General features: G+C 48.3%; 1 protein-coding gene across 12 annotated transcripts in view; it reads right to left on the reverse strand.

The window, feature by feature from the left end:
• Positions 1–14,322, reverse strand: part of LOC102430461 (ribonuclease P protein subunit p14) — a 69,070-nt gene that overhangs the window by 12,458 nt on the left and 42,290 nt on the right. For 8 of the 12 annotated variants that reach the window (XM_023764989.1, XM_023764993.1, XM_023764991.1 and 5 more), the window contains exons 8-9: positions 14,067–14,121; positions 13,764–13,864 (exon numbers count right to left, since the gene is read on the reverse strand). In XM_023764989.1, the coding sequence (XP_023620757.1) occupies positions 13,764–13,864; positions 14,067–14,121 (156 nt within the window). Of the gene's footprint in view, positions 1–3,094; positions 3,282–6,004; positions 7,318–7,558; positions 7,635–9,180; positions 9,641–13,763; positions 13,865–14,066; positions 14,122–14,322 lie in introns of those variants that run through there. The other 4 variants (XM_023764995.1, XM_023764994.1, XM_023764996.1 and 1 more) reach the window with 4 other exon arrangements.

The raw sequence follows: 14,322 nt of genomic DNA on the forward strand, positions 1-14,322 counted from the left end.
AGGAGTCTAGCCGTTGTGGCTCAATGGTTGAGCGTGACCAAAGAACAAGGAGGTCATGGTTCGATTCTTGGTCAGGGCACACACCCAGGCTGCAGGAGTAGGGGATATTCAGGAGGCCAATCACATCAATGTTTCTCTCTTTCTCTCCCTCTCCCCTCTCTCTCTCTGAAAAAAAGAAGAAAAAAACCCACACCAATAAATCAACCATTTATTCATATGCATGTGTGCATGTGTGCATTAGGAGTCCCAGGGGACTGATGGGGGAAGGGTGGGGTTGTTTGGAGTGAGGAGGACATGCTCACATTTTCAGCACTTAATTTATTTTAAAGTGACAAGGTGTCACTTTTGTAATAGTTAAGTAAAAATCAGGAGCCGTCCCTTATGGTCACAAGAGGGAGCTGTGTACCACCCCCATCTGCAGACCTGCCTACCTTTGATGAACAGACAGACTCTTCAAGGTGTCACCTGGCCGGTACCTCAGTTGGTTAGATCTGTCAGTGTTGCAGGCTCCATCTCTGGTCAGGGCACATCCAAGATGCAACCAATGAACACATAAATGGAACAACGAATCGTTTCTCTCTCTCTCTCTCTCTCTCTCTCTCTCTCTCTCTCTCTCTCAACAAACAAACAAATGATATCACCTCAGTGGACCAAAATGGGAAAGTAACCTCACAGGGTGATCTGATCATAAATTTCTAACTGGGCAGGTCGTGCTGGGTAGTCATGCCCTAGGCCTGTAACTTTAGTGAGTGGTTTCTAAGCGAGCCCTGTTCTTATGTGTCTAGGTTAATGTTCTTTTAAAATGCCAGAAATAATACCCCTCAAAGGCATAACCACCCTCAAGAGAGCACATAATCTTGTTAACTACCCTGAAATTTGATGCCAGACCCTCCTTGCTTTCTTTCACCTTCAAGCAATCTTTCTAAATTCCCTTCTTAATTTCAAAAATATAAAAGAAACTGCAAACTGCTATTCTGGGGAGCATTTGAGATATTCTTTCTCAGCAATTGTCATCGATTTTGGCTCGGATAAACTCTTATAAACATTCTTCACAGCTCTGGGCGTTTTACGGCGACACCTGCCAAAGCAGAAGAGAGGGGGGCAGTGCAAGCTTACTGTCCCTTAGCTGCAGTTCTGAAATCCAAGAAAAATCCGGGAACCCATTTTTTCTTCATCTGGTGCCAATGCTTACTCTGAATTGAGGCGAAGCTTTTTATAGCTTTTGTCCCATTTACTGTGGGTACTCACACGGTGCACAGCGGAAATATGAATACTGTTTTAAAAAAGAAACAACAGGCCAAAATGGAGTCGCTTGTGCTAAGCCAGGTCACCAAACCAAAACTCAGTAACTAACCCAATCGCAGTTTCAGCCTCTCCCAGGAGTGGGATCTTTTTTTTTTTTTTAATATATATTTTATTGATTTTTTACAGAGAGTAAGGGAGAGGGATAGAGAGTTAGAAACATCGATGAGAGAGAAACATCGATCAGCTGCCTCCTGCACACTCCCCACTGGGGAAGTGCCCCCAACCAAGGTACATGCCCTTGACCAGAATCGAACCCGGGACCCTTCAGTCCGCAGGCCGACGCTCTATCCACTGAGCCAAACCGGTCAGGGCAAGAGTGGGATCTTAAGCAAATTAGTCTGTAATGTCCTGATCAACTCTAGTGAGGCAATCTGCCTGAGGAGACCCCCCCACCCCACCCCACCCCTGACTTTCCCTAAGGCAGCGGTTCTCAACCTGTGGGTCGAGACCCCTTTGGGGGTCAAACGACCCTTTCAGAGGGGTCGCCTAAGACCATCGGAAAACACATATATAATTACATATTGTTTTTGTGATTAATCACTATGCTTTAATTATGTTCAATTTGTAACAATGAAATTGGGGGTCACCACAACATGAGGAACTGTATTAAAGGGTCGAGGCATTAGGAAGGTTGAGAACCACTGCCCTAAGGGGAGGTGTCCTTGCCTGAAACAATCCATCCCAGCCTCCTTCTGCCTATAGGAACCTCCCATCTTGTACAGCTCATGGGAGCACCTCTAGTTGCTAGATGGGATGCTGCCCAGTTCATGAATCGCTTAATCAAGCCAATTAGATCTTCACATTTACTCAGTTGAATTTTTGTTCTTTCATAATACATCTGATCATGTAAGATGGTCCCAGGCCCCACTGGGGGTCTTTAGGAATGTACATACCATAATACCTTTCTAAAATCAGGAAACTCCTGAATTACAGAATCATATCTGGCTCTTTGAGATGTGGTCAGAGATCATAGACCGACACTCCCATTAAATAGTGGCCCTTCAGCAACTTACCCCCAGGCAGCTTTGACCTTGGCATTGGGATTGTCACTTTAGTATCACTTTCTGCCCCTCTCCCTTCTCCTATGCCCCGAGGAGCTTGACAGCCTCTTAGGTGTGCCTTAAAGTTCCAAGTCATGGCTTTGCGGGTTTAGGGACCAAGGATCCAGAAACTGATGACAAAAGGTTCCTCTAGGAGTTGTGGACGAAAGGAGCCACATGCTGACCTGACAAGCTCAGGGCAGGCCTGCATGGCGGTCTTGCAAACTCAGAGATCTAAAGTAACCACAAAGGATGGTCTGAAATTAAACTTTAACTAAGGCAGTTATGGTGGGCAGTTACATCCTAGGCCGGTATCTTCACTGACAAGGTCAACTTTTACCTTCACTGAGCCTATCTGTCTTTTTGCATCTATGATAACATACCTTTGAAATGTCTGGGTAACTTGTAACTTCCCTTTTTCTGGAGCCCCTGGGACACAACCAAATGTGCTGGGCGCCAGGACAGATACCACAAATTCCTTTATTATGATGTTAATTGATCCAGCACCCACCTAAGTATGTGTCCATCATTTTACTTTTTATCCAATCTCAGGGGTTTCCCTTGCTTTGCTTTATCCTTCCTCCTTAATTTATCACCAATGAATTTCATGTAACCCACCTACGTCCCTCCTTTGATTGCAAATGTATAAATACAAATGTAACCCCGCCATTCTCCAGGGCATTATTTCAATTCGTTGAGGTTCTGCTTCCTGGCATATGTCGACAGTTTGGCTCAAATAAACTCACAAAAATTCTTTACAGGTTTCAATGGTTTTTTTTTTATGTTAACAGAGTCAAGGGAGAGGGGCTGTCTTGTTGCTGAAAGGAACCATCAGATGGTCACACAAGATCCTCATCCCATCACAGGCACAGGCAACTCAGGTCCACATCCTGGTCATTTTCAGCCCAGAGAGCAGCAACCGTGGGCCCGTGGCAGCTGCGGTACCAGCACAGTCGCCCCACGAACTATTTGGTGAATGGACAACCAGGTCACCATTCTCAGCCAGGGCCTAAGGTGTGGCCTCAGCGACCTGAGTTGAAGCTGCCACACGCTGGCCTCGTCCAGGTGAGCCAAAAGGGACTCAGAACCCAGAAAACATTGGGCCAGAGAGCTCCTGCCTGAACCAGTGAAAGCATTGTTTTTGCAGGTCACCTTTGATCCTTAACCAAGAGGCTTCGCTCTGTGTGTTACCGCTGTGGCCTTGGGCAAGACCGCCACCTCTCTCCGAGCACCGGTTTCCTTGGCGCAGGTCACATGTACCTCTCGGTCTGTGTGACAGCTTAATACGGTGATACGTGGAAAACACTTAGAATAGCGCCTCCACGCCTGGGTTGTCGTACATTAAAATCGCCCAGTACTTTCTGGGAATCTCCTTTGGACCAGTGGTCGGCAAACTGCGGCTCTCGAGCCACATGCGGCTCTTTGGCCCCTTGAGTGTGGCTCTTCCACAAAATACCGACTTCTGAGCATGGGCCACAAAGTTTCAATCGCACTGTACGTGCGCGCCCGCACGTGGTATTTTGTGGAAGAGCCACACTCAACGGGCCAAAGAGCCGCATGTGGCTCGCGAGCCGCAGTTTGCCGACCACGGCTTTGGACAAAGCCACAAAGTTCCCTGGGAGGGCAATAGTGAGGAGCTGAAATGACACACACACAGGCAGCCCCATCACACTGATGTGTTTTTTTGCATCAGTCCCTCCTGGCGTCACCTCTGCCCTGGGCAAAAAGCTCAGACTAGGGCAGGGGTGGGCAAACTTTTTGACTCGAGGGCCACAATGGGTTCTTAAACTGGACTGGAGGGCCGGAACAAAAGCATGGATGGAGTGTTTGTGTGAACTAATACAAATTCAAAGTAAACATCATCACATAAAAGGGTACGGTCTTTTTTTTTTTAGTTTTACTCATTTCAAACGGGCTGGATCTGGCCCGCGGGCTGTAGTTTGCCCACGGCTGGACTAGTGGCACATTGAGTCCTAACCACTGCCGGCCCCTCAGCCCCTTCAATACCTGCCCCGGGGCCCCTCCTCAGCACCTGCAGGCCGACTCCAGGCAGCGGGAGCAGGAGCCCACTGGCATTGCCCGGCTTTCCGTTGCTATTTCAGAAGCTGCTGGCAGTCCTTCAGGCAGGGCTGTGATGAATGACCCCTTTCTTCTTCCCAAGATGGTCATGAAAGGCACACACCAGCGCGGTGTGGCTTGGGGGGCAGCCAGCTGGCATAACCAGCAGGCCCTTCATAATCACAAAGGCGGGAAGTGGGGCACAGGGGGGGCTGTGCTTTTCCGCTTGGGAGTCTTCCTTGCACGGCGGGGCCAGAACTGCAGGGCCAAGGGAGACCCTTGAAAACTCACTTCATGCGTTTGTCACAAGTGACTCGTCCATGCTCTGCTCACGACTTCCAGGCGATGCTTTCCGGCGACAGTGAGGGGAGGGGGGAGCCAAGTCCTGCTGCAGACCCTGCCCACTGTCCCTCCCTGTGGCTCCTTGGCAGGTGATCCTGAGCTGCTATCAGCCCAGGAAGCAATGCCTGCACCCAGCAGGGCCACTGATCTGAGGCTCTGACCCAGGTCTGGGCCTCTGTGACCCTGAGGAAGCCACCTCTCACCACCCAGACCCACCAAGAACGACCTCTCCCCGAACTTCACTCAGCTCAGAACTCGTGTGGAGGTGGGAGACTGGAACAAGCAGACGGCTATCTCCTTTCTTTTCTGTTTCACCAATTTGTGCTCTCTTCTGCATGGTTTCCTTCTATTTTTTTTTCTAGGTTTGATTTACTATTTCTTTTCTAGCTTCTTAAAATGGAAGCTTAAATTAATGATTTTCAGCTTTTCTTCTTTTCTAATCTATGGATCGAGGCCTATACAATTCCCTCTGAATACTGCTTTAGCTGCAATCCCACAAGTTTGATATGTCACATTTTTATATCTTGTTTTAAAGACCTGTTTCACCCTTTTTTTGATAAATTAAAATATTCAAACAGAATTCCAAATTAAACTATTAAGCTCATCTCACTTTATTTCCAGAATCACTTTGCTGTAGATTCTCTGTAAAAAGATTTGAAAGAGTGAAGAAGCCCTGGGGATTTTAGGGTTCCCAAATGCAACAGAAGAGGGTCAAGGGGACCTTGCCCTTTGTTTTTGTGTGTTTTTTTTTAAAATATATTTTTATTGATTTCAGAGAGGAAGGGAGAGGGAGAGAGAGATAGAAACATCAATGATGAGAGAGATTCATTGATTGGCTGCCTCCTGCACGCCCACCACTGGGGACCGAGTCAGCAACCTGGGCATGTGCCTTTGACTGATATTGAACCCGGGACCCTTCAGTCCACAGGCCGACGCTCCATCCACTGAGCCAAATCAGCTAGGGCTTGCCCTTTCTGATAAACCACTTCAATTGAATGAAAGTTGTAAACATGAGAGAGAGAGAAACATTAATTGGTGGCCTCCTGTACAGGCCCCGACCCGGGATCGAACCCACAGCCTAGCTATGTGCCCTGACTGGGAATGGAACCCACAACCTTTTGGTGTACTGGACGATGGTTCAACCAACCGAGCCACACAGATCAGGGCAGAATAAGCCCGACTTTAAAACACACTTAACCCAGTTAACAGAAAATCTGCCCATGTTGCACACAATTAGGACCTTAGAAATAGTGTCTGCATGCTGTTGATCTAGACTTATTACGTTTATTTCATATCACTGTGATCATTTACAGCTGTTGAGACTGATTCTCGAGCACATGACTGTTCACAGAATTCACAGAATTCATCAGCTCACTGGTGTTTACATCCAAGGGTTCTCGTAGCACCCCCACATAGGACAGCCCCATGAGGTGCTTGTGTCTGATCATTTAGGACCCGAGTCTGGCTATTTAGGTAGATGTCTACAACATTATTGCTTCATTAGTCCTATTTTTAAAAAAGACTTTCTTTTTAAAAAATTATTGATTTCCGAGAGAGGAAGGGAGAGGGAGAGAGAGATAGAAACATCAATGATGAGAATCACTGATGGGGCATGTGCCTTGATGGGAAACTGAACTGTGACCTTCTGGTTCATAGGTCAACGCTCAACCATTGAGCCACATGGGCCAGACCATTAGACCTATTTTTTAAAATAAATTATTCCCGGAAACCCACCCTGCCAGGTGTGCTTCACACTGTGACTGAGTTCCCTTGTGGCACAGCTGACACGTGGGGCGGATGGAACCCCCACGGGAGAGGTGTGTTCTCTGCGGCTCCGAGGGCTGGCCGAGGCGGAACCATGTCCCCCTGCAGGTGCAAACACCTGCAGCTGCCCCTTCCCAGCCGGGTCTTGCAGCTGACGGACTGCACTCACCTAGGGGCCTCTCTGTAAAACTTAAGACATTAACAAGAAGGGCTCGGCGAATGGGGACTAATGCTCCTAACACAGCCGCTGACCATGCAGGGGAGAACGCCTGAAGCAACAGCAATACCTCAAGTCTCAGCCTGTAAAACGTGTTTCAAAGAAAATGATGTCCTCAGTGATTGTGGCTCAAGGGGACCGCTTTGCGAATGAACCTAAAGACTTCTCCGTAGGTTTCCAGGCTGGGTTTTCTGATTTTGTTCCATGTGAGTTTCTATTTAGTGAAAAAACATCTTGGAGATTTCTTCGTAGCCCCCAGAGCTCTGTGGGTCTGACCGGGGCAGGGCACTGGCTTCCTCAGGGCTGCTGGCGCTCTGGCCGCGTTTGGGGCAGGATCCCTGAGAAGTGGTGGCTGCGTCAGATCTGGAGACGGGAGCGGATGCGGCGTGCGGATGGCAGGCTGCGCTCGGGGCCTCAGTCCAGCTTCTTGTTGTTGTCTGTACTGTGCACAGAAGCTAAAAAGTCGACGAGGAGCTTGGCTGTCTTCCTAGGTCTCTCCATCACCACAGAGTGCCCACAGTTTTCCAGAAGTTCCACCTGGCAGTTGGGGATAGACTTGGCCAGCATGTCTGCCCCGGACACGTCGATCACCTGCAGGACAAGAATGGAAACTCGATGGAAAAGATTCAGACATCTGGGTGTACTTGGTGGACAGACTCCCACGGAGACCGCAGGGGTGGTTTTGGGGACCAAGCCGCTTAAGTGTTAGGGTTTGTGGCCTTCTGACACCGTGACTCATGGCTCCTGGTTTATTCTGCAACTCGGGGCCAGGAGTTGTGGTGCTGCCTGTGCCACTGAGGTGGAAACACAGTGCCTGCCCTTGAGGAGGTTCTGGTCTTGTAGGGAAGGCAGCAGGTGGGCAGACAAAGGCGATGTCACAGAGCGCTGATGGGGGAGGATCCTGGAAGCTGAGGGAGCACGAGGGTGGGAGGCCATGGCAAGCACAGGGACGGCCAGTATCTAGGGGCTGAGACACAGCATGCAGGGAGTGGGGAGAGCAGGAAGTGAGGGGGACACAGCTCACAGGGAGTGGGGAGGGCCTCGTAGGGAGGTGCGATGGGGAGGAGGGGCCCCACTCCTCCAACCATGTTGGGTGTCTGACCTTAATGTCAGGACAGTGGGGAGCCCCGAGGCTGTGTTAGGGACAGAGACGTGGTCAGGCTGGGCTGAGAATGCACCCGAGGGCTGGATTAGGGTGGGTCAAGCGTAGGAAGGACACTGGGAAGATACCAGAGGAGAACACTAATTACCAATGATCACAACTGGGGAGCTCTCTCTGAAGGTCTTTTGGGGTCCCCAGCTGTGAATTATGAGCAATGCTTTTCCAATGTGAAAGCCACAGGGCTGACACTTTTCAACAACTTAGTTAGTTCACTTCAGTTACCTGGGTTGCCTTGCTAGTATGCCAATCCAACTTACTTTTTCTCCCCAACGCCCTTGCTTGGTGAGGTATTTGCATTCATTCCCCTTCTCTCTCTCTTTTTAATCCTCACCCGTTTTTATTAATTTGAGAGAGAGAGGGAGGGAGGGAGAGAGAGAAACACTGATTGGTTGCCTCCCGTACACACCCGACCAAAAGCCAAGTATGTGCTCGAGATCAGGAATCAAACCCGAAACCTTTTGGTGCGCCCCTTCTCATCACTTTCACCCTCAACTCATCCCAGACAAGAAGGCCCCTCCTCTCATCTTAACAGCAAAAGCAAAACCCCAACACACTTGAGCGCTGTCTGTTTTTGAGCTTCATTCTCATCACCCCACATCATGAAAATCAAGATTTCCCACCCATTTGGAAACGGGGCAAGGAGAATGCAGAACCCCTGGGCGGCAAAAAGAAACAGTGAATGGGAAGCTTAGTGAGAGGGGTGCACCCCCTGGAGAAACGGAACTCCTCTGCCTGTCACTCACTCATAGACAAGGTTGCTGTGGCAACCGTCTGAGCAGGTAGAAAGCCTGGCTGCTGTGGAAATGCAGGTGGAGTCGACATGTCAAAGCATGAAAAAGCAGAAGCTCCCAATGGAGTCCCTGTCCTATAGAGATCAGAAACAGCTCACAGGCAAAAAGACCCACTTGAGCTTCTGGCTATGCCGTTAAATGCAGCATTCCCATAGTCACCCACGTGAAACAGCTGGATGGGCCCTCACGAGGGATGCACGTCCGTGGGAACCATGTCAGCGATTTGTTGGCAGGACATACAGATAAATGGTGAATTTTCCTCCACCCCTACTAGGGTGAGGGAAGCGAGGCGCTTGCCTCTGGCACAAACATTTACGTGGGCGCCAAAAAAGTCGGTAATTAAGACGAATACTATTTTAATGCAATATGTAAAAAAAATAAATGTTAGTACAGAAAGATCCATGATGAACAAAATATCAAAATTATAAAGAGACAGGATCCGCCCCTGCATTACACGACACACCTCCGAGTTCCAGCCCTGCCCTGTGCTATAGTGGCAGGTCCACTGTAAGCTGCTGGAGGGCAGATCCTGTCTGTCTTGGTCCTTATGGTATCCCCAGGGTCTAATACAGTGTCAGGCGCATAGTAGGTGCTCAACAAATATCTGTTAGCTGACTTAAATGTGTAGGCAGTCATTTGGTGGGTTTGTCCCTTTGATAGTTTGTTCATTCGCTTTCTTGTTCACTCATTCTCTGTGTGCTCTGGGTCTCTGTGTGCCAGGCACTATGCTGGCAGGGAGAAGGGACCTAAAGAGAAATACACTTTGCTGATCTCCCCACGGCCCTCCCACTCTGTGGAGTGAACGGAGGAGAAGTACTTGAATGAGTGAGTGCACAGAAATCCTCAGGAAGGTCTGCCAGGTCCCGATGTGCAGGGTGTGTACTGCCCACATCCAGGGGGCATCGCTCACATCGACGGCGATGCACACGGCTCCCCTGCAGTTGTGCAGTACAGCGCCCGCCTACACGGGTCCAAAGCGGGGGACACTGAATTCAGGCTGGCAGGGGCGTGTCTGTGACACCAAGTGATGACAGAGCAGGAAAAAAGCCAGACAGCTTGGGAAGCAAAAGGCCATGAAGCAAAAGGCGATGAATACCAGGCCCTAAAGTCTCTGCTACTTGGTCTCTGCCCTCAGGGTGGGCCAAAGCACACATAAGGGTCTGGTCATGTTTACAGCAGGCCCATGGGATGTCAGGCTCTTTTTCCAGAACCAAATGGACTTAAGAGCCCTGGAGGCAATTCTGGACCTTGGCAGAAGCCGGCTGTCAGAGGCAAAGGACACGAACAATGATTTGTTTCTGATAACTGGAGGAAGATCACCTCCATACACAGGTTTACCGTTGTGAGTACATGAAGTACAGTTTATTCTTATATTTTTATTTATTAATTATATTATTTTCAACAGTAGGTTTACAGTTGTGAGTATATGAGGTAGTTTATTCTTGTATTATTAATGATTATTGTATTATTTTCCACAGGAACAACTGTAGCCCTACTTTGCCCCACCCTATCGTTGTCTCGCTGGAGCTTCAGTCACCCGGCAGAAGAGAGGCCTATGATTTAGAGCAGCTGACTGTCTTGCTCAAGGTCACAGGCTAATAAAGGGCAAAGGCAGGGCTGGACTCCAGACTTTCCGACTCCAAGGCCAGTGATCTAGTTTCTGCAGTGTCTCTGCAGGTTCTCTCCTCTCTCCCTGCTGGTCCCCGAGAACCCTGACCACCTTTGGGGTTTTTAGAATGAAGAAAGGCCTCCATTGTTCTGACTCCGATTTCTGACTGAATGGCTCCCCGCTGGCCTAGCCCGAGCCTGCCTCTCGCACAGACACACACAAAGCTCCTTTCAGCGTCTGGGCGGCTGCAGAAGGGAGCACAGAGCCCGCCCCTCCCCACACCCTCATTCTGCGCTCTGCGTCCTGTGCATCCTCGGCCACACCTGGCTGACTTGAGGTAGCTGCTCTCTGCTGATGCCCTCGTCCCTCCCTCACACGCTGTGGGCACGGCCTGGCTTCTCCTCCCGTCTCTTCCTGGGTCATCGCACACAGTTGCGAGCCTGTGCGGCTGCAGCCTGACTTCCTGCCTGTGCTTTCATCAGCTGACACCGTTGGGATGTCCCGCAGGCCAGCAGCGCTCACAATGGTGGCTTTCACCTTGGGGTCCTCAGAGGATCTGTCTCAATGGGGACAGCTTTTCTCTAATATCCTTTGCTCACTGTATTCAAAGGCCAAGACCCTTTAACAGGCACTGCACTGCTGTCTGCCTGTGGGCCTTGTGAGGGCCCCATTTCTCACCATTTCTTGCTTTTCAAACTTCAGAGGAACTTTCAATAAGAGATGATTTCTAAAGAACAGTTGCAACCAAAAAGGAGCTTCTGGGTATAAATCAGGATTTCTCTGAGGGTTTATTATGGGTTGATTGTGCCTCCCCCAAATTCACATGTTGCAGTTCTAGCCACCGGGACTGCAAAATGCGGCTTTATTTGGAAACGGGGTCGCTGCAGATGTAATTAGTTAAGATGAGGTCATACTGGAGCGGGGTGGGCCCAGAATTCAATATGACCGGCATCCTTAGAAAAGGGGGAAATTTAAACACAGAGGCACGCAGGGACGGGGGATGCCATGTGAAGATGAAGGGAGAGAGCCAGGCAAGGCATCTATAAGCCAAGGGACACCAAGATTGTCAGCAAAGCACCAGAAGCTGGGGCAGAGGCATGGGACAGACCACCCTTCCCGTCCTGCAGAAGGAACCACCTGCTCACACCTTGGTTTCAGACTTCTAGCTTCCAGAACTGCGAGGCAATCAATTTCTGTTGTTTAAGCCACCCAGTTTGTGGTACTTTGTTGTGGCAGCCCTAGCAAACGAACCCAGAGCCATCTGACAAAACCTATTAAAATTAAAAAATGCACATGCCCTCTGACCCAGCGATTCTACATCTAAGAATTTACCCTTTAGATGTGCTCTCATGCTCCACAAACACACGTATAATCGTGCTCACCGAGGTATTGCTTAAAAGCAAAAAGCTGGAAATGACCTAAATGACCGTCAGAAGGGCACTAATTAAAAACATCATGCAGCTCTCAAAAAGAAGAAGGTGAAACACTGTTTTGGGCATGAATCACTCATGGAAACCTAGAGGGAATGTGTGATGAGGAGCAGGATATCTGCACAGTCTGCAAGTGTCTTCCCACCGACTGCTTATTGGTTGCGAGGGGAGAAAGAGTAAATCTACAATGAAGAAATCAGACAACACCCTATTATGTGTCTGAGGATGTGACATTTATAACTCATCAAATATTTTATCCAGAGAATGTAATATAACCTGCTTTTAATCATGAGGAAGCGGCAAATAAATTCAAATTGAGGAACATTTCATAAAATAACTGGCCTGTACTCTTAAATATCTCAGCGTCATGAATGACAAAGGCAGACTGAGGGATCCACAGAGACATCACCTGTAGTAGGTGACCCTGGAGTAAACCCTGGTTCAGGGGCCAGGAGGAGGACGAGGAGGCTTCTGTGTAGGACATTATTGAAACGACTGATGAAATTGGAATATGGATCGTAGATTAGATAAAAGCATCTCGTCCACGTTAAATTTCCTGAATGTGATAATGTACGGTGCTTACATGAGAGAATACTCTTGTTCTCAGTAAATACACTCTGAGGTATTGGGGTTCAAGGGGCATAATGTAAGCAACCTACTCCAAAGGGTCCAAACATATACACTGCTAGGTAGATAGGTGAGAATGACAAGCCAATGAGGCAAATGTAAAGCACTAGTTATGAATAAAATGTGGTAACAGAACGATGGAATGACACTCAGCAATAAAAAGGGACGACTGGTATATGCAACAACATGGGTGAACCTCCAAAACATGCTTGAGTGAAGAAGCCAGATGCAAGATTACTAATTATGATACCACTTACATGAAAATTCTAGACAAGGCAACACTATAGAGACAGAAACCAGATCAGTGGTTGCGGGGTCTGGGGTGATGAACTGTCGATGGTCAGGAGGGAATTCTGGGAGTGACCGAGTGTCCAACACCAAGGTGGATTTTACGGCATGTCAATCCACCTCCAGTAAAGCAGGTAAAAATTTGGGAATTTAGGTAAAGCATATACAGGAGTAGTCTGTACTATTCTTATAATTTTTCTGTAAATTAGAAATTATTTCAAAATATTTTTAAAAATAGAATGAGTAGATTGGTATGGGCTGATATGAAATGATTTCCCATAAATATAAAGGTACAAAGCTGTGTATATAGCATGTTTAAAAAACTTAAATATGTATGTAGCATGTCTGAAAAACGTACAGGTAAAACTTCTCTGTGCATATGTGTGCCTGCTAAGAACAGTAGGCGGACGCTGGCTGCTGGCTTTGTCCATAAAGGCCCTGGGACTCTGCCTGCCATTGGGTTGGGTGTTGTCAGTGGCTGCGCTGACACCACGACAGCAGAGCTGAATGGCCCACAAAGTCGAACATTTTACTCTCTGGCTTTTTACAGAAAAGGTTTGCGAATCTCTAGGAAATTGAAGAAATATACTCAGGACAGTAAGTGTTGCCTCAAGGAAATGGAAATTGGGATCTGGGATTTTCATTTTTAATCTTTTTATATTCTCTGAAGTTGTTGTTGTTGTTTTAGTATGTTTTTATTAATCTTTTTAGAGAGAGAGCATGGGAGAGGGATACAGAGATAGAAATATCAATGAGACCCCCACTGGGGATGGAGCTGCAACCTAGGCATGTGCCCTAACCAGGAATTGAACCAGCGACCTCTTGGCTCCTGGGTTGACACTCAACTGCTGAGCCACACCTCCAGGCATTCTCTGAAGTTTTTATACTCTATGGCTTTGATAAAAATAATGTGTAAAAATGATTTATAATTGCCTTTCATTTTAAAGGACCAATGTTGTTGCTCTCAACTCACAGCACGATGCTGCCACCAACACTGGCACTGACCCAGGGGAGTCCCTTTCTTCCTGGTCTCAGACACCAGCCCACCAGCTGGCTTTACCAACGGCCTCCCACTCTTCCTCAGAGGCCGGGGTACCTGGCACAGGTGGCCCCAGGGACACGCTACATACCTGGTCTTGTTTCCCCCAGATGATCTGCGTGGGGGCCTTGATCTTGTCCATGTTCTGGTGGAGGGAGTATCTCGACTTCTCATTGATGATTTCCAAAAACACTTTTTAGAAAAGGAAAACAAAGTGAACAAATGCTGGGCTGTGCCCTGGGCACCCCCGTACAGCATAGGACAGTCATCGGGGCCAAGCCGCCACTTTCTCTCTCGGGGGCTCAAGAAAACACACTCCGAATGTAAGAAATAAAAGCCAGCCACCCATGAAGCTTCTCTTGTCCCAGCTCAAAGCTCAAAGCAGGCTACTCACGCTTCCGGTAGAAGTTGTTATGAGGGATGCGGACGTCGACAAGGCCTTGCAGGATCTAAGGACAAATAATCCACAGTTAGAAGGCAGGAGAAGATTCACATCCTCAGGCTCCTCACGGCGCTGGGACAATGAAGGAAATTAAAGTCCAGACATTCATGGCATTGTCAAGGTTTTCAAGGCCTGGTACCCCGAATTCCCATGATATAGTACAATATGATGTAATTGCTCACTAATATCCAAATGCAGAATAAGGTCT

Source organism: Myotis lucifugus, unplaced genomic scaffold, assembly GCF_000147115.1.
Source record: "Myotis lucifugus unplaced genomic scaffold, Myoluc2.0 scaffold_366, whole genome shotgun sequence".
Classification (NCBI taxonomy): Eukaryota; Metazoa; Chordata; class Mammalia; order Chiroptera; family Vespertilionidae; genus Myotis; species Myotis lucifugus.